The following is a 26614-nucleotide window of genomic DNA, read 5'->3' as shown; positions in this document are numbered from 1 at the left end:
TAGATATTGAAATGTATATACCCCGTGTCATTACCCCGGTCTTTGTTCGCATGGTTCAACGCTGACACGTATGGTATGCTTTTACATAGATAAGATTTTACCAACTTTTATCTCAGGCAAACGTCATAATTGAACACGCTCTGGGCAACGGCAGCCAGCAGCTTATATATGTAATATATATATATATATATATATATATATATATATATATATATATATATATATATATATATATATATATATATATACGCACAACACCTATACGCATATAAAGGTTTATACACCCAGGCCATCCATGTTCCGTGCAGCACTTTTACTTTCGTACATGGTACATGGTATAATGCCTATAACGTACCTTCGAGGAAATTCGAATATCGACTTTAATCTGTCATTCGAGAACGTGTAATTGCGATTATCCTTTTATCGTTATTTAATTCCCTATCGGCAGACGGTAGACAAACTTTCGTATCTTGCAACCCAACCGTAACGATTGTATGCGTTCATCGTTATACTCGTGCATGTATAACAACACTTGCACTTTTCTACGTACAAGTGGATAAAATATCTTCTTCTTCTTCTTCTTCTTCACTCTCGAGATCGAGACTCCTTTATAAATGCATATCAATAAAAGAGTTTCAATTTCTCCGACCCAGCTTGTAATATTACACCATAAAATTTCTTCCGAGTACCATACGTACAAAAGTGCAAAAGTGCATATATATACACACACACATATATCTTCGTTTTACATAAAATATCACATAAAATATAATACTACCCTAGATATTGAAATGTATATACCCCGTGTCATTACCCCGGTCTTTGTTCGCATGGTTCAACGCTGACACGTATGGTATGCTTTTACATAGATAAGATTTTACCAACTTTTATCTCAGGCAAACGTCATAATTGAACACGCTCTGGGCAACGGCAGCCAGCAGCTTATATATGTAATATATATATATATATATATATATATATATATATATATATATATATATATATATATATATATATATATATATATACGCACAACACCTATACGCATATAAAGGTTTATACACCCAGGCCATCCATGTTCCGTGCAGCACTTTTACTACTCTACAAACATTCCCCCATCTCTCCTCACCTCCCCCCCCTTATATTACTCGCTCTTAAAGTAAAGAAAAACTATGCCTTCAAGGCATTCCTCGGGATGGAAGATCCTAGAATCACCGAGCCTATTATGATAAAAGTCAAACTCCGAAGTCTGTGAGTACAGTTGTAAAATATAAGAACAAAAAAAACGATAAACAAAATTACTATTTTTTCTTTATAAATATGAACATTGATTACATCCAGGCGAGAATTTGAAGAAGTCAAAGCGGCGGGGTTGAAATTTTGAATTATTTGGTGGCGAAACTCGAAGTAAAGAAGTCGAAACTTTGACGAACGTGAAAATTTCGAATGGTCCGAAACCCGAAGCTCAAAGTTCCTGAAGGAAATAATTAAAAAATCTGAAACATCGAAATGCCGAATGATCCAAGATTTTCGGTTCCGTGAATTTCTGGCTCGGTGAAATTTCACCACTTTGATCGTTCCGATTTTCGGTGTTTCTAATATTTTTCACATTTTTCGAATTCTACTCCATCGAAACTTTATTTTACGGAAACTTTGCTCTATCGTAACTTGAATTATCGTAATCTTGAATTTCGAAAGTTTGAGCCGTGGGTTTTCCGACCATTCGAAGCTTTGTTGTTTCTTCAAAGTTTGATTTCTTTACGTCAAGTTTCGCCGCCAATTGATCGTGGAATTAGGCACTTTCGGAACTTCAACCTCACCCCAAAAAAGGAAATACTTGCGTTTATCGTACACTTTACAATTATACACGCACGATGTGTTAAATCGTTGATTTTTCCATCGATAAATCAGCAACGTAAATGTTTATATCCTGATTTTGTTATACGCGTACTAATAATTACCGCGCGTAACGCAAAGTACATATATATGCATATACTTGTATGTATGTACATATAATAAACGAAGAGGCAGAGAGATTCAGCTTCTCGATCTTGCACACTTCCGGCGAAATAGACTGGAACACAGGACCCGGTTCACGTCAAGAAGCATAAAAGCACGTGGACGTCGAGAGAGAGAAAGAGAGAGAGAGAGAGACAGCGCACATCGTGAGTATACAGACGGTATACGTATAGGGCATTCCGTGCCGACTTGACCTGGCTCTGACCCTTCACCTCTTTTTTATTTTTTTACACAATTGTTTTAATTCTCGAAGGAACCAATTTTTTTTTCATCGAAATTCATCCCTTTCAAATCTTGAAAATTTTCACGCATGAAACAAGATCATTCTACATTACTTCAGATTTTTAAATTGTGTCGATCGATACGTCTGTTTTTTAAAATCGTAGATAAATCGATTCAATCAAATCGATAAAAATAAAACCCGAGTGTCTTTTAGTGCCTTCAAAACAATGATGTAAAAAATCGTGAGCCAAATCAGAGCGGTCGAGGATCAGACCCAGGTGGAGTTGGCACGGAATACCCTCTATACATGTACCTACATCTGTGTAACTCCGCGGTCGTTGGCTAATCCTTTGTCACGTTGGACGCGGTGCAGAGTTTCAGGTCGTTCACTATACCTTCTACGATTACAAACGCGATCCGTGTGCAGTTCGCAACTTTACGTCGAATATGGGAAATTCCATGCGAATTCTACCAACGTCCGACTCACACTATTTTTCATTCTTTTTCCAAATTTTTTCTGCAACTGTCCCAACCCTGAAACAGTACCCCGGATATTTTCAAATTTTTGTGAAACTGATTAACAATTTACAATTATTCAGAGTGATTTTGAAAAGAACCTTTTTCAAAATTTTAGAAAACTCTATTTTCTTTTCCAAACATTTCAAGACCGGGCTCTTATGATGAGTCCATTTTTTTCCATTTTTTCCAACACTTGAAATTTTTTTAATCGCCAAACCAAAACATTGTTTAAACGATCTGAAAATTCGCGAAGAATACTCAAAACTTCTCTTCTTCACTTGGAACATTTATGGATCGGTTTCGTTGTGAAGTTGATGAAAAAAAAAAAAGTTGACCGTGCCAAAAAAAAAATGAACAAAAATCGAGCCAAAAAATTATACATTTTTAAACGAAATTAGAAATTGCGAGGGTCGGTGGAATTCCCATGGAAATATATATACACTGCATTGCACGCATCCCTGAATGCACATTTGCACGCCTTCGTTCCTCGTCTGGATAATAACGAATCTCCGTGTGTGTAATATATACGTATAATAAGTACAGGTTTATTCTTCGTGTCACAATTACTGTTCCAACTCGTCCCATTCTATTCTATTCTATTCCATTACTCTATTCTCCATTCTATTCTACATTCTACGAGTACAAATCACCGAGCGGAAAACTTTGCAGGTAGTGAGAATTTTTCACACCTGTTGACAACGAACTGCAAGATTATAGAAAAAAAAAAAAAAATCGTGCTACACTGAGGAAAATTTCATTTGTTACGGTAACTAGAAAAATTCAGTAAAAGAGGTATCGTTAAAAAAAAAAAAACTGTTTGAATATTATTGGAATTACGAAAAACGAGGCACGACATTGTAAAAACACTGAAACTTCGAGAATAACAGAGTGTGTAAATAATTGTTCGAAGAGGGGGGAAAAAAAAAAAAAAATCAAGCAATTATTTTTACCCCGTACACATATGCAAAGACTGAAGAGCCGTGCAAATTCGACCACCTCGATAGACTGATTATACCTCGACTTATCGTTCCTCCATTTTTACCGCAGACTCAAAGCGATGTCTTTAAATTTTTTTTAAATTTAATTTTTATTACTGTCATTCGCTTTATTTGCCGTTTGGGAAAACCTTCAGGCGATGAGTCATTGTCACAAGTTTATACACATATACCTATGTATATGAATCATCGGTGAGCGCAGGGTTAAGGTCTTTCGGGTACTGCGAACCCAAGCATCGTCACGAGCACACCAGCAGCAAGTTAGCCGCGTGAGAAGAACTTATAATAGACTGTGGAGAATGAAGAAGAGAGAAAAGGGAAAAGAGAAAAGATAAAAGATGTTTGTGGCAAACCGCCAGACTTATACGATGATAACCGTCATATCGCAAGAGTTCTATGGTGACTCACTGGTGTACCTGCCCAACCGATATGGTTCTTTAACGACTCTCCTCAGTGTTTGGCCAAATAAGATACGCCCGCTTCTTTATCCTATTCCGAGATAACGATGCTTAGGTATGTACAGGCTTCAGGTAATACGCCATGATAATACATCCCTACCCTCTGAGTAAGGCAGAAACATGGCCTGTGTGACACTTTCATGACATTGGGACCATCGGGAGATGAGATAACCGGAGGTCAGCCCGAAAGTGGTTCTGCCGATGCCGCCGGTGTTAAGTCGCGATAACGGAATGGGGACAACGAAAGAAAAAAAAATAAATAAAATAAAGAAGAGAGAACTAACAAGAATCGGAAGTGGGAAAAACGTTTTCATTTTTTTTTTTTTTTTTTTTTATCTATCTTTTATATTCGTCTGATTATTCTCCAAAACTTGCTCAAATTATATAATACACGATAATGAAGACTATTTTTTTGTTTTTTTTTTCATTTTTAACGAGATAGATTCAACGATCGTTTTAAATATTATGTACATTTTTTTTTTATTGCTTACATACCCTTCGAAAAGTTAGTTCTTAGTCTCAAACGAAGCCTTGCGAAATCGGAATTCGATATTAAATTTCTAAAAGGTTTTTCATCCGGTTTGAATTTTTCAAACACTCTATTAAGAAAAATATCTCGAAAGCTGTACAAATTAGGAAGCTGTTTTTGGTTTCATTTTGTAGATAATCAAATATTCTTTGAACAAAAATTTCGCCACTGGTACATGAAATTATTTTTATACAGTTAGGACACGGGTGTTTGAGGCTGAAAATTAAATTTTCCAAGGTTACGTAAGAAATGATAAAAAAAAAAAGTTGAAAAAACCCGGCCCAATATAGTATATATCGAACATTTATCAAACTGTATAACAATGTTCTACGTATAAAATATGCACAGCACACATCGGGCGTAATTTAAGGGATGTAATTCTAAAAATCGCGAGTCCTCCTGGCGCCAGACAATTAATAGCTCTCTCTTAAATTACCGACGCGAATTCAAGACCCGGTTCAGTATTTATATTAATGTATACATATATATGTATGTATATATGTGTAAGTTGAATTAAGACGAGGGGGTTAACTTTAATTGCTCGACCGGCAACGACGTCGCCGGATGCTAATACATATATATGCATACGTATGTGCATATATATATACATAGTGTGTACAACGTTGCAAGGAGAAAAGTATGAATTAATTGAAAATAAAAAGAGGAGAAATACCAGAGAATAAACAATTAAAAGATCGAGAAGAAAGGAAGAACAAAAATAATTGAAAAGAAAAGTACCCAAATAAATAATTTCATTTACAGCCTAGCTGTATGCGTATATTATATTTACGAATGCCGAAAGTGCAAAATTCTCGGCAACTGAAATGCAATGCGCAGGACTCGTATAATTTAAATGGTATTCTCGTACAGTACGAGGTGCAACAAAATCAAGAGAGTCGTAGGAACTGCCGGCAATAGTGATAATTAATTTCAACGAGAATAACTTTCGAGTCGTCATCGTTGTTACCGTTTCAATTTAATTTCGCCCAATTGATCGTACATCAGGATATCTATATATACAAATATATATATATATATTTAGTGATAAACGAATGTATGCATTATAGGTATAGAATAATTTCACTAATAGTACGATATTAATTTATCACGCGCGAATTTATTTCGCGCATCTGCACAAGAGGATTAATTTGACGAATACAGCGGTGAGAAAATTCGCTCGAAATTATACAATGGAGAATTAGTCAGTTTGCTAATTACTTGGATACATAATTTAACGACATTTTTCATACCACCGTGGTGAAAAATTCCCTCGGGTATCTTTAAATATTGTAAAATAATTGTCCGTCGAAAATGAAGAAGAATAATGTGGAAAATTTTAAATCCCCGGGTGTAAGAAAAGTTTTTATATAATAATACAGAGTAATTTTTTAAAAAAATTCTCTTATCGCTTTTTACATAGAAAGGTCGATTCCTTCTACGCGTATAATATGTAAAGTCTCGATATTTACGGTTATGCAAAAGGGATAATTAATGACATAAAATTTCCTTATATATAAATCCTTCTTTTTTTACTTTTTTACCCCCACGAGACTTTCCGATAGCTTTAAAAATTCACGAAACAGGCTTTTCTGATCGTTAAATTCAAAGACTGCGTTTTCTGACTGATCCTCGACTTATATCTGTCGTTTCTGAATTAACGACAAACACCTCGGAGGAAATAATTCGGGGCGAGAAGCTCATCCACTGCACCCATCCCTGACGGGATATTTACAAAATGTGAAATCACAAGTTGACAGCTTAATTTCCTTTCGTATTAACATCGGCGGGTATAATCTTGATGAGGGGGGTGAGAGGAGAAGTAGAATGATGCGATATTATCCGTGCTTGCAAGTATGGATCGGGACGATCTATCGCTTGCATTAGATCATACGCGAGATCATTATGCGGATTTTGGGGTCGCTGATAACGAATCTGAAGTCAGATTTAAAAAATTCAAGATGGCAGATCGAATATGGCTGACGAAAATTAAGAAATAAATCAAATCCGTCGAAAAAACTCTATTTTGAATTTTTAAAATCTGATTTCAGTTTCGTAATCAGCGACCCCAAAAAGCTTGCAATTTACGTAAAGCGTGTACATGTGTAAAGGAATAACTTTCTCGGAAATGAATTATTTCTTCAATTTTCACGATTTTTTTTTTCAATCAATTTATTGCTAACAATAATAATTTACATTATATCGCAATAATTATTCCCGAGTGTTGAAAACCTGTCAGTATGCTATCAGAAATAGCAAAAAACCGCAAAAAAGTATCGTTATATCGGTATGATAAATTTGTTTAATGAAAAAAATTTCTTCTCTTATCTAATTGCAGAAAATGTGCGTGTTTCAAAAATCCTTGGAAGATTTGTCATCGAGAATGGCAGCTGCTGAATCTCTTAAAGGAAACTGGCAAACTCCTACGGATTCTAACGAGGCTACGGAAATGTTGGATCAATTGCGAAAATTCGGCGACCGTCTTGGTCCCATTCAAAGAAACATCGAGGACACAAACGACCAAGCGAGTATCTTCGCTTCGAGCAGCGTTATCGTGTCGCACGCATTGCTCGCAAAACTTGAAGATCTTAACGTCAGGTGAGTTGTCGATTCGCAAAAAAAAAAATTACCCAAAAAAACAATGACTCGACGCTAGATATTATTTATCGGTTAATTACAATTATTCAGCAAACATTTTTTTACATTGTACGTTTTTCAATCTAAACTTTCTCGCTCCTCTTTACCCAGCAACGTAAATGGATGATTGATTTTCAATCGATTATAAATCCGCATCAATTCATGTTTATAAATGTAGAAATTAATTTTTTTCTTTCAATTATAACTTATAATCGAATAAGGTAAGAGTACACTGGAAAAAATATTTGCTGAATTTTTTGAGGGAATCATCGATGCGAAGTTGATTCAAAGTTTTATTGAAAGATGAGAAAAAAAAAAAAAGTAAAATGTTTGTGATTTCAAATTTCAGATTTTCAATAAAATTCGCTGATTTCTTTTCTGACTTTTAAGAATCCTATCCAACCCTCTGTGACTTGTCTAACGTTTTTTTAACTGTGCCGACAGGTGGAAAGTTCTGCAAGTAGCTGTAGACGAACGATATAAACTGTTGAACGGATTTGGAAAGGACGGCAGCACCCCGGGTAGCCAAGCTTTCCTTGCGGGCAGCGTTGAGCCACCATGGGAAAGAGCACTGACGCCAGCCAAAGTGCCTTACTACATAAAGTAAGCGGTGTGACGGACTAGCGATAGGGATATATAAGTGACCAGAAGTAGGATTAAAAGCGATACCCTAAAACGTAGAAAAAACTCTGTGAAGGAATCTGGAAACGGAGGATAAACTTTGATTATTTTCAGCCATCAACTGGAAACGACGCACTGGGATCATCCTCAAATGATAGACCTGATGTCGTCGCTAGCCGACCTTAACGAAGTCCGTTTTTCAGCTTACAGAACTGCGATGAAACTGAGGACGGTGCAGAAGCGATTATGCTGTAAGAATCACCGTCGATCTTCCGTTTACTATTGATTTTGTAATTGAGAAACTATTCCCAAATTAACGATGATTGTCTTTACAACAGTGGATATGCTAAGCCTCTCTGCTGCGCTAGAGCAGTTCGACACACACGGTCTACGAGCCCAGAACGACAAGCTGATAGATATACCAGACATGATAACGGTTCTGACCTCGCTCTACGAATTAATAGCAGCTGACAATCCGTCACAGGTTTCAGTACCGCTGTGTATAGATCTGGCCATCAACTGGCTCCTCAATGTATATGATAGGTATGATAGGTGAATATTTCTCTTAAACTACCTCTATGGATGTGTTAAGTTCGATTTATCAATTTGCGACGCATGCTCAGGATTATCTTTCCAGTATCATATCTATATTCTATACGTCTTCTACGCGCCTACAAAATTTTTTCATGGCATGGCATTAGTTTTTTTTTTTTGTTTCGGTATTTGTTTTTTTATCGTTGTAGTTTGCATAGGTTTAGAAATTTTACACGCAACTACAGCTACAGACTGACTCGTACTATAAATATCTGCACCTTATTTTTGCACCTTCGTTTAATTTATGCAGATCTTCGATTCGTCACTTCTTTTCCAATCACCCTTTATCTCTTGGATATATATATTTTGCACTTTAATACCACCCAGAAACCAAACGCCTTACTCAAGTTTTATCAAGTTAAAAATACCGGTAATATTCTCTGAGATTCATAAATATTACTAGAGAGACTTCAATGGTTTTGACGTTACGCCGCTTCAAAGGTGAATCTTCTATCCGAATAAAATACATTCTGTGATCTCGGCAGAAAAAAATACTCGACTTCAGCTACTGCTGCTATTTATTATTTACCGCCGTAGAAAAAAAAAAAAAAAAAACAATTTAAAAACCATTTACAAGTGGCAACTGCGCACCAACTATTAATATTAATTTTACATTGGAATTTCTTTCAGTCAACGAACCGGCCAGATTCGAGTACTGTCATTTAAAGTCGGCCTTGTTTTGCTGTGCAAGGGACACTTGGAGGAAAAATATAGATGTGAGTAACAAGTCGATCGACACATTGCTGTTGGGGTGTCTGGTCTGGTTGATTTGAAAACTAATTTAACGAAAATTCATAATCTTATTTCTTTACTTTCAGACTTGTTCAGATTGATCGCCGATCCGAACAGATTAGTTGATCAAAGAAAGCTAGGGCTGCTGCTTCACGACTGTATCCAAGTACCCAGACAACTTGGGGAGGTTGCGGCGTTCGGCGGATCGAACATTGAACCTAGCGTAAGAAGCTGCTTTGAAAAAGCAGGCAAAGACAAGAACGAAATTGAAGCTGTTCACTTTTTGAGCTGGCTTCAACAAGAGCCACAAAGCATGGTCTGGCTCCCTGTTCTCCACAGACTATCAGCTGCCGAAACAGCCAAGCATCAGGCCAAATGCAATATTTGTAAAGAATACCCCATCACCGGTTTCAGGTAATTTATTACGAAACAATATTCTTGAGGAACGGATAGAATCGATTGTTCAAAAGATGACTTAACCATTAATATGATCTTACAGATATCGTTGCCTGAAGTGTTTCAACTTTGACATGTGTCAAAACTGTTTCTTCTCCGGTCGCAAAGCAAAGAATCACAAACTGACGCATCCGATGCAGGAGTACTGTACCGCGGTACGTTTAAAATAGTTCATGAATTTTTCTTATTCCATTTCCAACCCAGCTCTAGAATCTTATCGCCGATTTTAATGCACAATAATTTACAGACAACGTCCGGCGAGGACGTGAGGGACTTCACGAGAGCGCTGCGTAACAAATTCAAGTCCAAACGATACTTCAAGAAGCATCCAAGAGTCGGCTATCTCCCTGTGCAAACAGTTTTGGAAGGCGACGCCCTCGAGAGTCCGGCTCCGTCGCCTCAGCACAGCACTCTGAGTCAAGACATGCATTCCAGACTGGAGATGTACGCGTCACGTTTGGCCGAGGTTGAACTATCCCGAACGCGGAGTAATTCCACACCGGATAGCGACGACGAGCATCAGCTGATAGCTCATTACTGTCAGAGTCTCAACGGCGCGGACAACATCAACGTGCCGAGGAGTCCTGTTCAAGTAATGGCGGCAATAGATGCCGAACAGAGAGAAGAACTCGAAGCAATGATCAGAGAACTGGAGGAAGAGAACGCGACCCTACAAGCTGAGTACGAAAGGCTGCGCTCCAAACAAACTCCGGGTTCCACACCTGAGGACGGCCACAGCACCCGGCAACCCGACTGCGACATGATCGCCGAGGCTAAACTGTTGAGGCAACACAAGGGGAGACTCGAGGCTCGCATGCAAATACTCGAAGACCATAATCGACAATTAGAAGCGCAGCTACAGAGGCTAAGACAACTTTTGGACGAGGTAAATTTTTTATAATTATTTGGCAATGGGTACATTCCTTGAGTATCGATAGCCCTAGAATTGGGTGAGATACGCGACGGAAGTAAGAGACAATCGCTTACCTTTCAGCCAAACGCAGCATCACCCTCGAAGACTGGAACCCTGCAAACTCGAAGCGTGACTGCGTCGCAGCTGGCGACTGATTCCCCGGCAAAGATGAACGGGCATTATCACGATTCTCCAGGTTTGTCTCTATTACCACTATTTCACTTCACGTTCACGTGGCTGCTTTGGGATGCTGACATTGAAACATTAGAAATCATATAATCACGCAATAAACTCCCATATTCATGCTAACGGTAGTTGGATAATTTGTTGTCAAATCATTTTTTCGGGAAAAAATATCACCTCGACTAACCGAAATCCAGTCTGATCAAAATATAGTCGAAGCTGCTATTTTGATCACGGTATCAACATCGGTCTATTTTTATTAAAATCATTTCATCCTTATGCAAGCTTTTAAACGACTGATCACCGCCGATAATTATATGCTACGCAATCGGCGCACAATGCGTACACAAACGTGACAATAACACGATACTTGGTGTAACTTTCGTTCACTAGATTATCGAACGTAATATACCGTACATCAAACTTACAATATTCGCGATTGTACAGCAGGAATGAGGCAAGTCCGCGCGACGTGTGTCGACAACCGTGTTTGAAAACATCCTTTAAGGTGACCCCGCTGCTGCGTCCTGGCACCGAGTTGATTAAAGTCGAATTTTACCCGCAGAAACTTCAATTTACCGCACACACAAATCACTCACACTTGAAACATGTCGCTGAAAGTTTATCGCACATATAATACGGCGTCGTGACAAGTTTAAATTAACTAATATTTCCGCTCGCGACCGACAGCAGATTGCGCACGCGTCAAACCATAGACTTCATCAATCGTTGACTGCGGCGAACTAACTGAGAAGGGAGAAGTTTCTCGGGCCAAATTTCTGTCGCAGACGGCGCTGCGAGCAACTTTCGTAACTTGGGCTGGATTATCACGGGCAGCAAAATGCCGCCGCAAGAAGCAACGCTACGCTGCGACAGCGAAAAACTGCCCGTGAAAATCTCGCCTTAGCTTCGTTCCTACAAAACAGTCCAGCCATTTTCCGACGAATCGAAATTGCGGGAAGTTTTAAACATATGTAAGTACATAGGTACAAGCACGACCACGTTGATGTTAATAAATAAACATATGAAAAGCTAATATTGTAATATGTTCGTCATATAACATCAACGTTTCTACCTACTTATATGTGTTTAAAACTTCCCACAATTTCGAATCGTCTGAAAATAGCGGCCAAGGTGAAAGAGAAATACCGGATTCTTTGTTGCGATTATAACGTACCTATCGCGTGTATTATGCTAATTTGAACTTGAAGAGAGCATACCGAACGCTAATCTCATCAAGTATTTCATCGCAGTTTGTCAACTTGGTTTAAACGTCCGGCGTTAGTCCCGATGTGAACACGTAGCCATTATTTGCAAGGCGTTCGAAGGTCTGAGACCGAATAGAAAAACTGTATGGTATTTGGTGTACGAGGTAGTATTATGGGCATAGGTGGTGGAGGATGGGGTGAAGGCAGAGCAGGAAGTCTAGAACGTCCGCCACCCCCGCCACATTCGCACAGCATATCACATAACGTTGGCAACCTGATGCACATGGCAGGTCGGTACGCTTCAAAGGGATTATCGCATGCTTGTTGTGTTTGTTCTACGTATTCGCAGATGCACAAGCAGGCGAACCTATAGGGTCCGCCTGTGTGCAGGCAACCCGTGCTACTTTATTGGCATCGGTTGCCCACGCACAGGCGTATCGAAATTGCGCATCTGCGAAACAATCCGATATAAGTAGAAATAAACAAGTAAAACTAATCACATTTCATACAATAAATTAACAAAACATGCTTAACTGCTTTCACGCAACAGGACGGATGTAAGAGGTAAGATTACTCTATTCGCTGTCACGTATTTGAGACGATGAAAAATGTTTTAAAACTACCGATTTTTTCTTATAATTAATGTATGTTTGCATACTAATTCGCGATGTTATTATTTCAACATTGCTAATGTCTGGCTCATGATACGTCTCATTTTGATAACACGTATGAATGCAGATTTTTTTTTTTTTTAATCTACAGGAGACTTGGGTAAGGCTGTCGAGGAACTGGTCACAGTAATGACGGAAGATCCGTCAAGAACAAACGGGCAACGAGGACCACCACCGCCGCCAGGATTTAAACCATAGATTATACACATATTAACATCCTTGGATATTACCGAGATGAGACGACTGTAATTTATCCCTTAAATATATCATCTATTTAACACATACATACTATAGGTATGTACGGTTTATAAACCTAATTGTAAATGACGACCAAGAACGAGTCTGGCTCTAACGCATATCAGAGACATATTGAACGTAGTTTAACTACGTGAAATGCAGGAGCAGGATGGGGGCCGCCAGCGTGGTTTTGGGTATTTTATAAGTTTTGATATACAATTTGTATAGCTGAATTATAATTAATATGTAAACTGTTACTTGGCTTGGCTTTGGCGGCTCCCCTGCAAAATAGAAGAAGAAATCAACTACATATTGGCTTATCATATCACGGACCTATCATACAAAGAATCAATTGTTAATGCTTAGTAGCTATAAAATATGAAGATAAAATATTATAAATATATATAAAATTATTATTAATAATAATAATAATAATATTATTAATGCATGAAAAAGCAATGTATCAAACTGCATACTCTGTAGAGTGTAGACTATATTTACATGACCATTCTGTTTAACCACTGCCATTAAATTTTTTTTAAAGGCAAGAATCAGAATAAATAAAATCAATCAATTACCGTAGAGTTTGAAAAAGGCCAATATTGCAGGTAGCACACAAGTAAAAAAAATAATGAAATTTTTAAGTTGAAGTAATCATTTTGTATTCAATAATAATAAAAGAAAGAATATCACATTATTTTGATTTTATTTTGAAAAGCCTCTTCCGATTGTGTACTACACTAATTTTGTAAGTTTATAACCGAACGTTAGTAAAGAGAAATTTGGGAAACAAATATATTTTAAACTACGTAGCTTTCGAGTGGCATGGGAGATTCCCTTGATACTGTTCGGATAAAACGTTCCGTAAAATTATTGAAAGCAAGAAAGATAACACAATGATCGTTATTTTTTTCATGGAACCGTAGCATTACTCCAAATCATGTTCCAACAGCGATTGATTGGATATATTTTGAATTGTCACATTCCGCAATAAAAGTATCGACCCTGTCATTTTTTACATTCTCCTTCGTACCATGTATATCGTATAATGTAAACTGTTGTTACGCCCCCTAAGTTTTTCATAGTAACACTAAAATCAAAGAGTAAGTAAAATACCTATATCGGTAAAACATTTAAATGTATGTACAAAAAACGGGATCGCTGTTTGAATGACACAACGTCGTTTAGAAATAATTTCGTATCAATTTTTATTCGTAGCGGTGGGACGCAGAAACTACACTGTATATAACTGAGCACGAAGTTCTCGTTAGATATTAAACAGAGCCCACGCGTTAATAAAGAAAAACATCTTTTAATTCGTATCACTCACCTGTAATAAGTCTTCTATAGGGTATTATCGTTAATTAACGGCGTACCTACATACCTATGTATGTATACTTAGTTACGCAACGTTTACGTTGATGCAACAGTGATTTAGAGGTCATATCTCGTGAAAATATGTTAATTATTGTATTATAAACATAATCATGAATTTTCAGTAGATCGTAGTACATAATACATTGCCAAATTATAGCAATCTCAGTCAAAATGTTCTTCAAAATCGTGAAATCGACATGATATATATGCCCTGCTCATAGTAATGCCTCGTTAAAAAAATAACCATCGTTACCTTATCATCAATATTTATATTATTATTATTATTATTATTATTGTTATTTCTATTATTAATATTATTGCTATTACTACAACTACTACTGCTAATGCTACTATTACCATCATGTTGTTGTTATGATTATTATTATTATTATTAATTGAATATAATTCTTAAGCTAATATCACAATGGCTTGAGACAGTCAAGACTTCCAGCAGTTGTGCACAAACATTATTTTCTTAATCCACGTTACTTTGTTGATTCGAGAATTGTATACTTTATAATTTTTTATACATTAATAATATATGAATAGATCTTATAATACAATACACACGTTTTATATACCTATATACGGAAAGAGCATTTTTGCAGCGGTTGAACTGAGGAGGGAAGCAAAAAAAACATTTATGAATTGAACCGCAACTGTTTTGTTTGTTTTTTTTTTAACCTTTTTTAAACAGTTTTTTCATTTACGTCATGTTCTTGTTCTTTTTTTCGTTCCATTTTTCCTGGCTCGTTACACTGTCTTTTTATGAATGTGCTATTTAAAAAGGAAAAAAAAAAAGAAATGAAAATGTCAATTTTCGCTTTGTTATAATTTTTGCTCGCAAAGATAATTTGAAACTTATTATACGCGTGATGTAAGCGAGGAACACACATATCATCTGACGATAAATGTTCCGATTCTAAGTAGTCCGGAAAAGGGCGCTGCCCGGACATACATTATATTTACAATAAAATGAAAAAGAGAAAAAAAAAGCAACGACGCTGCACGCCTTTTAGAAAAACACTCTTATTACCCAATGTATTGGTAACAAATGACTTACGAATTACAATAAAATAATTGTTAACAATGCAAACACTATATTATTATTTATTCTTCTTTTCAACCGTTCCTGATCATCGATTGATTGATTGATTGATTCAATAATTTTATGCTAAATGAGTGGCAGTATGCTGGGAGAATAACTATGATTTACAAAGGCACTGCCATTTCTATATCTTATGATCTAAAAAAAATATGTTAGGCAAACGTATTTTAAAACATAAGTACACCTGGAAAAAATGAATCATAATTTAACGTAGTCAATTGAATTCGTTTTCAAAAATATCTTCTCTAATTCAAATATCTTAATGATCTCATCGTGTCGTTGCAAGAATTTATAAAACTTTACTAATATGTCATATTCGTGAATTAAAATGCCACGGAGAGTAGCTTACAATTGCTCTGATGTTTGTTTGTATGCAAAATTTCGTTTTTTTATTGTTTTTTTTTTCTTCATTATTTTATCTCTTGTTTCATTCGTGCCTACGAGCGTAACGTTTTATTCGGAAAAAATGTGACCGTCACACCCAAAGATATTTATCACTTTGTAATATTATTAATAATTATGTAAGAAAAACGCATATGAGTAACGAAGTATTAACTGTATTAGCTAGCTATTATTACAACGCTCTTGAACAGAGAGGTGTTGTCATAAAACAATATTGTAAAAGACTATTACTTTGGATGCAACAAAGGTATAAATTATTACATGTACAATATAGACACAATACTCTGTTCCCTGTCCTCGAATTGAAGTCAACTGCCGCTTTCGAGGTCCGCTATCTCATGATTTAACTCAGATGGTTGAACATATTTACCTATAATTGATCTATGTATATCTTGTGTTGTCTTTGGTAAGACGGATTCGAAATTCCGAATGGTAAGAGTTCGTTACAGACCCTTGTCAATTTATTGAACGTTTTTCAGACCTTCATCCAGGACTCAAATGTGTTGATAAAATTCTTGATTGTAGTAAACTTGGATAAAGTTTGGACGGATAAATGTTATTTAAATTGTAAACTGATTCCTTATTGCGCATAATTTTCATAGTTGGGGTTTTTTCATCAGAACGTAATCATTATTCACTATGTTCAATTACCTGTCGGTTTTCGACATTCTATAAACATGTGGTTAAAGTGAGTACTGGATTAGTCTGAACACTTTTTCCTAGACCGGGTTTATCTGATTATGAATTACGGAAATTTTTTTTTTTCCGATCAGTAATTTCTGAGAACTGATTATTGATCATTTCAACTATTACTAACTCGGAGACGGACGCTAGGGTGACTCGAGAAGAAATGCCCTAGCACGTGCAGTCATTTTTCTAACTCTTCCTCTACTACTGATACTAATGGCAGGTTCGGGTACGCTTTCGTCGCTATCTTCGTTATAATATCGCCGTTTAATTTTTCGCCGATTTCTTATAGGTACGGAATTACTTTCATCGCTATCTACGTTATAACGAGGTCGTTTAACAGATCTTCGAGGTTGGATGCCGGTGTCTTGACTGTCAGAATCTCTAGACACTCTCTCGTTTCTTTTACTTCTCGCAGTTTCGAAGGGTACATCCGACGTTTCACTGTCACTATCTTGATTGATACGCAATCTTTGAGCTGCAGATTGTCTCCGAGTTTCCTTTTCGTCCGATTCATCGTCGCTTTCCTCTTCCTTACTTTTTTCGTCCTCGCTTGCGTCTTCCTCTTCCTCTTCATCGTCATCTTCATCTTCGTCTTCTTTTTCTTGTTGCTTTGTTACATCTTGAACAGGCGCGAGTTTTCGCAATTGTCTTTTCGAACTTCTCGTAACAACTTCCTCCGCCTCGCTTTCATCCTCTGTACTTTCAGGCTCCATAAACTGATTATCTTCATCCTCGTCATCATCGTCATCCGCAACTACGAACGGTTTAGCTTTTGGTTTATTCTGTCGACTAGACTTTCCATTCTTAGCCCTATTTTTTCGCGTCTGTTTGCCACGCCCCCCTGGCTTGTAACTATCCCCAGAATCACTATCACCAGCCCCATTGCTAACCACGGTCCTCCTCGCCGCCCGAGTTTTCCGCATCGGAGCACTGTCACTGCTCTCACTTTCAATCGTCGCTTCAGAATCATCACTTTGATCGCTATCGCTGTTACCATTCTTTTTACTTGGTGTCACCTTGCGAGATATCCTGAGACTAATCTTTGGACGAGATCCGCCACCAGCTCTGGTACCATGACCGTTAGCTAGTCGAGAGGGGCCTGACAAAAAAGAAAAAAAAAAATAAAAAAGCCAATTAAAAAGGACAACGAATCATAAGATTAACATTAAATACTCGAGTCTAAGCTTCGTATTCAATTACCAGGTCCATCAGCATTCTGCAAAGTCCTGGTGGTTTTGGGTGCCAATTGTCTTTCATTTTTGTCGACATTATTAACATCCATCTCCTCTTCCTCCTCCTCCTCCTCCTCCTCTTCTTCCTCTTCTTCTTCTTCTTCTTCGGCACTGCTTGGGGGTGGTCTCACTCTTGATGAGCCTGTGAAAAGATAAATAATAGTGAATAATGAAAATACTATATAAGTAATAAAAAAATGACGTCATAGCACGCCTGCATCCAAAGACAAGAGTGAGTGAATCTTACCAGCTCCGTTAGTTAAACGTGCAGAGGTCTTCCTTTTCCCTTTAGCCATCCCATTGTTGATTTGACTGCGTCTCCTAGCAGACTTCCAGTTGTACAAAATCCTTCGCATATGTTCCTCAAACATGGCGGAAAGTCTTACTGTCATCGAATATATCTGTCAAGATAATATAAAATAGAAATGAAGATGTTATTGTTGTGCTCCACAATAGTCCAACCGTTTGGACATGCCAAAATGAAAATAGCCCAATTGTGGTGAAGTATGCAAATATATACAAGGTTGAAATATGCGCATTAAGGGAGATCCTTAACAAATAATGACGAGATTTGTCGTACAGGAATTCATTGATTATTGTGGGGTATAGACTAGAGTAAGATGGACGATTGCGGAGCAAGAAGGTGTATTTAAGAAATTGACCGTCGTTTTTAAAGGAACCAGCAAAGGAGCGCAAGCAATGGATTACTATCAACGTCACAAGATAACTATAAAAAATGAATAACAATCTAATGTTGTTAACAAATTGATTAAGAATCTTCGAAATGATAAGCATAATATATTAGAACTGAAATTGATACTGAAATATCGATGGCAGATCTTGTGTACACTGAAATTGCATCACCAATGATTAACAATAAATGAATGCGACTTACCAGAATCTGTGTCTACGTCAAGCAGCAATGCAATTATACAATATTTAAACTGCTATCATGAATAACGCTGCAAGTATTACTTAGCAGAATGGAACTAGCTGAGTAGTTAACTCTTTTACGTACGGTACGATTATTTTGTTCATTTTTATAGATTTTACCATCAGGATTTATCAAGCGTGCTAAATTAAGTAATTATCACTAGCGTACGTTTTGTAGGTACATTCTGGTAAGTGGCTAGTTACCACAGTGTGAAAAATAAATGTGATAAGAACAAATAATCGGCGATGTTATCTTGTGTAATATTGTAAAATCGGTTGTTTCAACAAAAGTTGTTCAATTTCCTGATATACTTTTGGTCCAAAAGTATTCGTCAAATTTACAACATGACATTGGAATCGGTTGGAAATTGATACAAGTCACTCACAATGCTTGATATTTAATTATTCCCAATTTCGTGAGAAAGTATGACTAAAGGCAAAGAAAAAAAAATAGTTTTTTCATGCAGCATCGATCAAAAAACTATTCTCAGAATAGACCATTGACAATTTCACGTTGCGTATTAGGCTGCTATTAAAGTAAACTCACCCTCGATCGTTTGTTGGTGTTGTAATTTTTACTATTTGTGAAGATTAACTTTATATCTTTAGAAAATTCCATTGGAGTCTCATAGTTTCCGCCAAGTAAATCTTCTTTAACAGTACGTAGATCCATTGGGGTATCAATTATTTGGTAATAATCGGGGTGTTCAAGTCTGTCAACTGGTTCTCTGCAAATTAGAAATGAACATTCTTATTCTGCGCAAGAAAATCAGACGTAAAAGACCTTATATTCTTTGATTCAAATTGCTTACCTAAAAGGTATGGAATCCTCGCACTGCCATAAACTTTCTAGTAATTGTCGACAAGCAACTTTCCAGTCGCTGATACTTTCTTGCGAACGCAAACTTCTGCTGGACGAAGGCTGTTGAGAACTGGTTGATGGTCTGTTTTTGTCTACTGTATCTTCGTCAGAATCTGAGGATTGATACGTATCTACCAATTGATGATAAACAGCTGGAACGTCGAGCTCGGTCATATCTCTGTGAATTTGAAAATGGAGGAAATAAATAAAGGCTTTAAATAGAGGTGTGATAAACGTGAACTAAATGCAAAGGAATATTTAATACTCACTTTATTACTCTGAGGCATAAATCTGTCACTATTCTAGCCTGTTTGACAATTTGACTATGAGGCTCGTTGAATTGTTCAGCATTAGTCGCCAGGTACCTTACGTCAAACTGAGCTGACGTGATTCTCCTATAAAAATGATTTTCGAACCGTGCTTTGATTGTCGATAAATCTATCGGGTATTCAACGACAAACGCATAGGCGGGATAAATATTGAGATCAACTGGGACGACGAATGGCTCTGCAATCGCAAGCGTCATAACTTGGTCAAGGCCTCTTATTATCCTGCGACAAGTAGCTTCCCTGTCTCCCATTGGCCATTCTTCCGCATGTGGCTGATAGAGTGTCGCCTCGATTTCCTCGGGAAGTACGGGAACAGCACCGCCAATTTCTGCTGGAAGTCCTAGGCGATAGAAAAGTATATGCGGATTGCTTATCCAGCATCTACATTAACTCAACTTGTATATCGGTACGACTAACTTACTGTCCTCGTCCACAGGCTCGAGATCCCAGGGACTCATCTTTTCGAATTCTCCATTGTCCCATCTGACGCGAAAGCACATGAAAAATGACTCTGGAAAGTTCTCATCCAGCGGTTCCATCGACTGAATTTGTCCCATCCACCAGCCATCATCGATCATGCATCTAAAGCGATCGCCTTCTGACCAGCTGCGGGCCAGAGCTGTTTCGAACGTTTGTCTGAGTACAAGAAAGTCCAAAACGTCCGCCATATCGTGATATTTTATGGTAAAATTATCACCGGTCAATCGACCATCTTCGTCCATCACAGCCAGTTTCAAACAGCAAAGACGGGGCGGTCTTATTTCATATTTTATTCCCACTACTTTAACAAACTCTTGAGCCTGCAAGTTTTTGTTGCGATTAGAATAACGGTTATTAAGTAATCTGGATATTTCAGACAAATTACAAATGGATCTTACCCTTATAGTCATCTTCGACCAAGGCTCACAACGCGGACTAAGTTCGTAAACTTTCTTGTTGCGAACGGCGTCGATGTAAAACTGGTGACCTTGTCGAAAATATACTATTTCATCACCCATTTGCGGATAGTAGGGAGCTTTTCTCGGAATTATCGCCGATAGCCATTCCGGTGGACGGAAAGCTTCGGGTACTTCGCCAATACCGTTCGGTACTGGTATAATCTATAAAAAATGGCAGATAACTTTGTGTTGTTTGCAATTCGAAAGTAAAATATAGGAAAGTTTAAAGAATTACAAATATATTCACCTTCTTTCTAGGTCGTTGACTGCGTCTTCTGTCAGACTCACTCGGCGGGGTGACGGAACGTTTTTTTACTGGTTTTCTTTTACTACGTTTCGGTGGCTCTAAATTTACGCCTTGATGTGCATTCCAATCTGAATATTCACTGCTGGAGTCGGAGCTTGAGCTATCCGAACATAAGTCTTCTTCGCGTGCCGAAGAATCGTTATTATTACTGCTGGCTGAACTCCCAGTAACATCCACATTGTCTGAATTCTGTGCAAACAGAAATCGTAACTAAATTTCTATGAAACCAAGGCTGATTACAATTGACTAGAAAAGATCATCTCAAAATACCTCAAACTCGTCATCCTCCCGATCTTCGCCTCGAGCTGCTCTCGTTCTGTACCCATGACGCGTGCCTCTATTTTTTTTACGATTTCCCAACAGACCACGTACCCCGCCCAATCCTTCGGTAGGATTTGCTGTAGCTGGTCTGCGTCGCATCTCTCGTCTCCAGTGTTCAAGTTCCATCTCGGCTGTGGCATTACTGTTAAAGAGATGCGGGTTTGACCAAATCAGTGCTGTGTCAGAATAATTACGATTGTATCAATTGTATGATACTTACAGCGTTTTAGTAATAGTATCAAGAACAGCATAGCTGATCGGTCTTGCAAGGATAGGCTTGTTCCAAGGGGTTGTGTTGTCCCTCTGCCAGTTACCGCTGCTTTGTCTTACTCCTTCGACATCACCAGCTCTGCGTAATCCAGGTCTGCTTCCACGAGGACTAGCTATATGCCGTAGCAGCGGTTCACCTTGATTATCTTCGTCACCTATATTTTCTCCCTCGGCATTGATGTTTTGCCTTTGAGCAAGAGCTTCGATTAGTCTATCAATGTTGGAGCGTGGCTCAAAAGTCGGTAAGCCTTCAATTACTTCTTGCATTCCTAAAGGACAAGTTGTAAATGTTCTTTAGATAAGATAAATTCTGTTTTAAGAGTAACACCGATGTTTGATTTCAAATATTTTCATCGAAATATTGCCCTACCTCCAGCGCCGACCGCTATATTTGGCACCAATTGTTCCCCGCGACAGTTCTCTCTACCCGGAACCAATCGTTGCAAGGCAGGAGGGTATGGGTTACCATCAACATCAACCAGAAATGGCGGAGGCATAAGATGAGGCGCCGTTTGCGTTTGTTCATCCAAAACGTAGTGATTTGAATCCCTGATAAGCGGACGGTAATCCGTGTGGAAGAAAAGTTCTTTAGGGACCTGGAAGGATGTAAAACAGAATGAATTTCACCCAACGCCAAAGAGGAGAAAACTTTCAACTGTGTAGAAAGAAATCAAACGGTTCAACTTACAACTTTGAGCCTTTCCACGCCAGAACCAAACCCGTAGAGGAGAAGGTGGCCGTGCGAATCTGTAGCCGCAAGCATTGTACCATCTGGTGCCCATTTAGCATCGAACACTGCACCGTGACCTTGACCTTCGATAAAATTCTGGAAGCAAGCCACAGGCTCTGTGCTCAGTATGTCCCATATAATGAGCTGCCCGTCGTGACCCGCGCTCAAAAGAACTCTCGGATCGGTTGGGTGAGATTCTAAAACGAAGACTTCGTCTCTGTGACCTTTCAGGACTTGCCTGAGCTCCCCAGTCCTCACGTCCCACACTTTCAACGAACTATCGTTAACAGCCGTGATCACCCACTCATCGCTGACGTCCCAACTAACCATGGTTACCTTAGCTTTCTTGTTTGTATCATCTTCTACCTCGGGTTCTCTGAAAGCAGGAAAACTTGGATGTTACCTCTACTTTTATTAATTTCCAACTTGAGGAGAGAGTGGGAACAATTGACCCATTAACTATTAAAAAAGCAAACATGTTTAGTGTGATTAGATCCGATTGGTTTGACAAAAACTCACCATGATGTTAGCAAGTTTTACGAAATTTGAAATAATATTATGGGCTTACCCAGGAAGTTTGGTAGTCATGAGAAGTCTCCTGTTTATCCACTGCTGTTGTTCAAAATGCCAAACGTTGGCAGTGCCGTCTTTGGATCCCGATATAAAGCGAAGACCGTAGTGAGCCCACTGAATACTGTCCACTGTGTCTGTGTGTGCCTCAACTTCGAGCACTCTTCGTGGCCCTTCATCTCCAAGCATGGCGTAAACACGGACATTATGATCTGCAGATCCTGCTGCCATAAAAGCCCCCCCAGGACTAAACGATGCACATATCATTTGTGCCTGACCAGGTCGCATTTTTTCGTGATATTGAATCGGCTTCGTCCTGTGATAAGGAATGTTTCATAAAATTCGAAAAATTTCCCAACCAGAAAAAGACGATTCATTACTACTCACTGGAACATTGCTCGTTCTTTTCCGTTCTTAGTGTGGGGCCAAAACGCTACTGAGCCGTCAGTGCTTGTGGACACAAGGTAATTAACACCATTGCACGAAATTGGACAAAAGTTGACAGACGTAATCATGCCCGAATGTCCCGATAACACAGCCACCTTAGGGGAAGAAATAAAATCAATGTTACAGCGATCTGTATGAACGTAATGGACAACCAGAATTCAGTTGATCAAAGTATGCACTCACAGGAGACATCGTTTGGAAACACCAGACCCTCAATATTCGATCTAAGCTTCCAGCGGCCAGAAGAGTATTATCGAAATTTACAGCAATGTCCATTATTTCAGATGAAGCTCCCCTGAAGGTTGCTAAAAGTCGGCCGTCTATCGCACTCCATACTTTAACGAGCAGATCGTCAGCACCAGTGATAATGTACTTGCCAGTGCGATCGTAAAGAACACAATACACAGCTGATAAGTGGCCCAAGGTATGTCTGTACAATTGCATTTTAGTGTAAAACCTAGTCGGTAATGCTTGACGCCGAGTCAAAGGTCCCGAGTTTTCTCTACCCTGTATTACACGAACTGAAAAGCAGAGGACAAAAAACTTGGTAATTGGTTTTGCTCCGAGATATACTAACAAATTGAGTTATAAAATAGATTGTAAAAGATATCGTATAAGTATTTGCCTACCAATATTGTGGCAGTTTGTAATGCCAGGCGGATCGAGGAATGGTCTTCCTCCTTGCCTTATTGAATAAGCTAAAACGCCGAGTATTTGTTGCATGAAATCTGGAAATCCAAATACATGAGATTAGTTTAAACTCAGGTATTGAGACAGAAGAGAGTTATTTTGTAGAAGATTCACTGAATTTCCAGCACTGTTTTACACTCGAACCTTCTTTTGTACGTAGTAAAGACTGACGCCCCGCACCAAGAAGCGATACAGCTCCTGGAATACAAGGCGGCACCTCTTTCTCCAAGACTGGACCGATTCGAGCACATATTTGCAGTAAATGTTGCGGCGCAATATGTGTGTATTTACGCTCCTGTTGATAAAAAATGCTTGTGATATACATTTGATTTTCATCAGATTGAATATTCCGTATTAGTTTGTGTGCAATCGATTACCGTAAATTTGAATCAACAATTATAAAATAATGTCTGTCTACAATGATTATCTTCTGCTATAATTACTTGCTAAATGGATCAAAAATTATATTAATTTTTTTAACTTTTCTCTGTCAAGTGATTACAAGACGCTGGCAAAACAATCCTAAGACTTTTTCGTACTTAGAAGTTTGCATTTGCCCTGATCAGGTATGTATGTGATAGAATCTATATAAAAAAAAATCATAGTGAATTATTACCAATAATTATTACCTAAAAAAAAAAAATTTCATATCGTTTTCTTGATTTGCCTGACCGATTTTAAATTGTCTATACTATAAAAAAGAAAATCTCAGCTGAAACGTGAATAGTACAAAAATAAAGTGATAATCAATCAGATACTACACAATGAATATTTCGTCAACAGGGTCTTGAGTAAGGATCATGGAGGCTCGTTTGCGTCAAAAACATATTAATTGTTGTAGCGGAAGGAGATGTTTTCTTCGTACTGTTTAAATAAGTGTACATTAAACGTAGGCGTGTGTAGCGTATGCGTTACAAGTTGCACACAGCCGTGTACGACGCATCTATAAATAACCGGCTGTGTACGAATGAGCCCCGGAGATTCTACACCTGTGTGTCGCATCCTATATCACACATTGGCACGCGCAGGTATACAAAGCGCTACGCGAGAATGTGCGTACACATTTACTCATTGATCAGCCATGAGCATAGCTGTAGTTGGAGAGCTGCGATTGGTCGGCGGAGTTCGTAAGAACGAATACGGTAGTGGTGGAGGGGGGAATTACGTCATCGGGAACGAGTAGAGAGATGGAAAAGCGGAGGAGAAGGGGGAAACACATACAAGGGTGGCGGTCCGATAAGGGTAAAAGGTTATTTTCAATGAGATTCTACGTGTGTGACGCCGCCCGGAGAAATGATGGTTGGATCGGTAATGCAACAAACCGGCGAACTTTCAACAATTGGTTTCGCCCATGACGGAGACGAGGATTTGAGGAGGTTCTCGACAATGGAATGCCGTACGCGTTTCGCGTTATTGGCAGAACAATCGGCGGCGTTTTAAAGCATATTTACCAATTCCTCGAAGGTTTGATTGTGCAGATTTCCCTCCCAGTCCCTCCTCTGAGGCAGGATCTGCGAAGAAAAGCGAATTTTTTTGGGTTTTATTTTATGGTAATTTCGCACGTTTTTCCGAGCTCCAAAAGGGCGGGGAGAAGCGCAGTGATAACCAAGGTTAACGACCTTGCAATTCTTATGTTTTGACAAGTAGAAACCACGTGCAAACCATGTGGAGCCACTGGCTGTGTGTACAGTGACCCCCGGCAAAACGTCAACGTGAACAATCGACTCACCTTAGCTCGTTCTAATTCGCGTTTCAGAAGCTGAAATAAAAAATATCACCGTTAACATTAACCCGAATAAACCTCTGAGCAACCCCTTAATTGAATACTCACTTGAGCCGTCTCCTGGCAAGGTCCAGCGGCGAGAAACTTGGCGATTAGGAAATACAACTCTGAAAGAAACAACGCTCGGTTACAATGGCATACAGATTCGGGGGCCAAGTAATGCCGCTCGGATAGTCTCGTTCTTTCGTTTGTTACCTGGAGCAACCACTGACTCGTTCCTTGACTTGTGGCCCTCCATTATTATCGACAAATCAACGATTATTCACTCACGGTGTACATATAACATTTATTTTTCCGGCCCATAGCGTAACATTGCCATTTTACATTTCATTTTCTCTCGGAGGTCGTAACCGCGCTACGTATACACACACGCTTACTCGCCAAAAAGTAGTTCGATACACAACGATAACATGAGGCAGCATAACGGTAAATGGAGGAAAATAAAACTTCAGGATTAGTTACGTAATTACTTTGCGAATAACCTGAGACTAGTCGATCCCTAAGCCACTCAAAACTTACGATATTCCTGCCCAATTTCCTCCGATTCGGATTCTCGATTATGCGAGATCACGCGCGGATTAATACATGGACCGGAAAGAAACGGAACGCCGAGTGGGGGAAATAATAAGATGGC

At 38.5% G+C, this 26614-nt stretch overlaps 2 protein-coding genes and 1 long non-coding RNA gene across 11 annotated transcripts in view; 1 reads left to right on the top strand and 2 right to left on the bottom strand.

The window, feature by feature from the left end:
* Positions 1-15932, top strand: part of LOC124223580 (dystrophin, isoforms A/C/F/G/H) — a 304909-nt gene extending 288977 nt beyond the window's left edge. For 5 of the 8 annotated variants that reach the window (XM_069137878.1, XM_046635722.2, XM_069137879.1 and 2 more), the window contains 11 exons: positions 7078-7337; positions 7821-7979; positions 8112-8248; positions 8336-8549; positions 9222-9307; positions 9410-9737; positions 9823-9934; positions 10027-10665; positions 10774-10888; positions 12266-12373; positions 12846-15932. In XM_069137878.1, coding sequence (XP_068993979.1) covers positions 7078-7337; positions 7821-7979; positions 8112-8248; positions 8336-8549; positions 9222-9307; positions 9410-9737; positions 9823-9934; positions 10027-10665; positions 10774-10888; positions 12266-12373; positions 12846-12952 — 2265 coding nt within the window. In that variant the 3' untranslated portion in view covers positions 12953-15932. Of the gene's footprint in view, positions 1-7077; positions 7338-7820; positions 7980-8111; positions 8249-8335; positions 8550-9221; positions 9308-9409; positions 9738-9822; positions 9935-10026; positions 10666-10773; positions 10889-12265; positions 12374-12633; positions 12648-12845 lie in introns of all 8 variants that reach the window. The other 3 variants (XM_069137876.1, XM_069137873.1, XM_069137877.1) reach the window with 3 other exon arrangements.
* On the bottom strand, positions 10777-11608 carry LOC124223608 (uncharacterized). Its single transcript, XR_006884335.2, has 2 exons — positions 11304-11608; positions 10777-10942 (listed from the first exon to the last, which is right to left on the bottom strand). It is a non-coding gene; the product is annotated as an uncharacterized lncRNA (long non-coding RNA).
* Positions 15218-26579, bottom strand: BRWD3 (bromodomain and WD repeat-containing protein). Of its 2 annotated transcripts, none has more exons than XM_046635725.2 (22): positions 26176-26579; positions 26029-26087; positions 25927-25956; positions 25649-25708; positions 24342-24492; positions 24137-24235; positions 23691-24028; positions 23448-23602; positions 23059-23376; positions 22449-22866; positions 22131-22356; positions 21711-22029; positions 21440-21632; positions 21110-21358; positions 20803-21024; positions 20346-20724; positions 19865-20264; positions 19546-19773; positions 19281-19461; positions 18048-18201; positions 17769-17942; positions 15218-17667 (listed from the first exon to the last, which is right to left on the bottom strand). In XM_046635725.2, the coding sequence occupies exons 1-22, from the start codon at positions 26216-26218 to the stop codon at positions 16709-16711; spliced, it is 5355 nt and encodes a 1784-aa protein (XP_046491681.1). In that variant the 5' UTR covers positions 26219-26579; the 3' UTR covers positions 15218-16708. The 2 variants fall into 2 exon arrangements, with proteins under 2 accessions (XP_046491681.1, XP_068993981.1); XM_069137880.1 differs by having other exon boundaries at positions 19865-20252.
* Positions 26580-26614: the final 35 nt, after the last annotated feature.

Source organism: Neodiprion pinetum, chromosome 7, assembly GCF_021155775.2.
Source record: "Neodiprion pinetum isolate iyNeoPine1 chromosome 7, iyNeoPine1.2, whole genome shotgun sequence".
In the NCBI taxonomy this organism is placed as follows: Eukaryota; Metazoa; Arthropoda; class Insecta; order Hymenoptera; family Diprionidae; genus Neodiprion; species Neodiprion pinetum.
Note: the sequence above shows the minus strand (reverse complement) of the source record. Positions and strands in the feature narration are given on the sequence as shown.

What these genes read in the sequence shown, in the direction of transcription:
- BRWD3 (XM_046635725.2), bottom strand. Translation starts at nt 26,218, where the DNA reads ATGGAGGGCCACAAGTCAAGGAACGAGTCAGTGGTTGCTCCAG. An exon ending in AAAGAACGAGCAATGTTCCA is followed by an intron (nt 23,377 to 23,447) that starts GTGAGTAGTAAT and finishes TCCTTATCACAG; the next exon opens with GACGAAGCCGATTCAATATC. An exon ending in GGGAGGATGACGAGTTTGAG is followed by an intron (nt 21,359 to 21,439) that starts GTATTTTGAGAT and finishes CTGTTTGCACAG; the next exon opens with AATTCAGACAATGTGGATGT.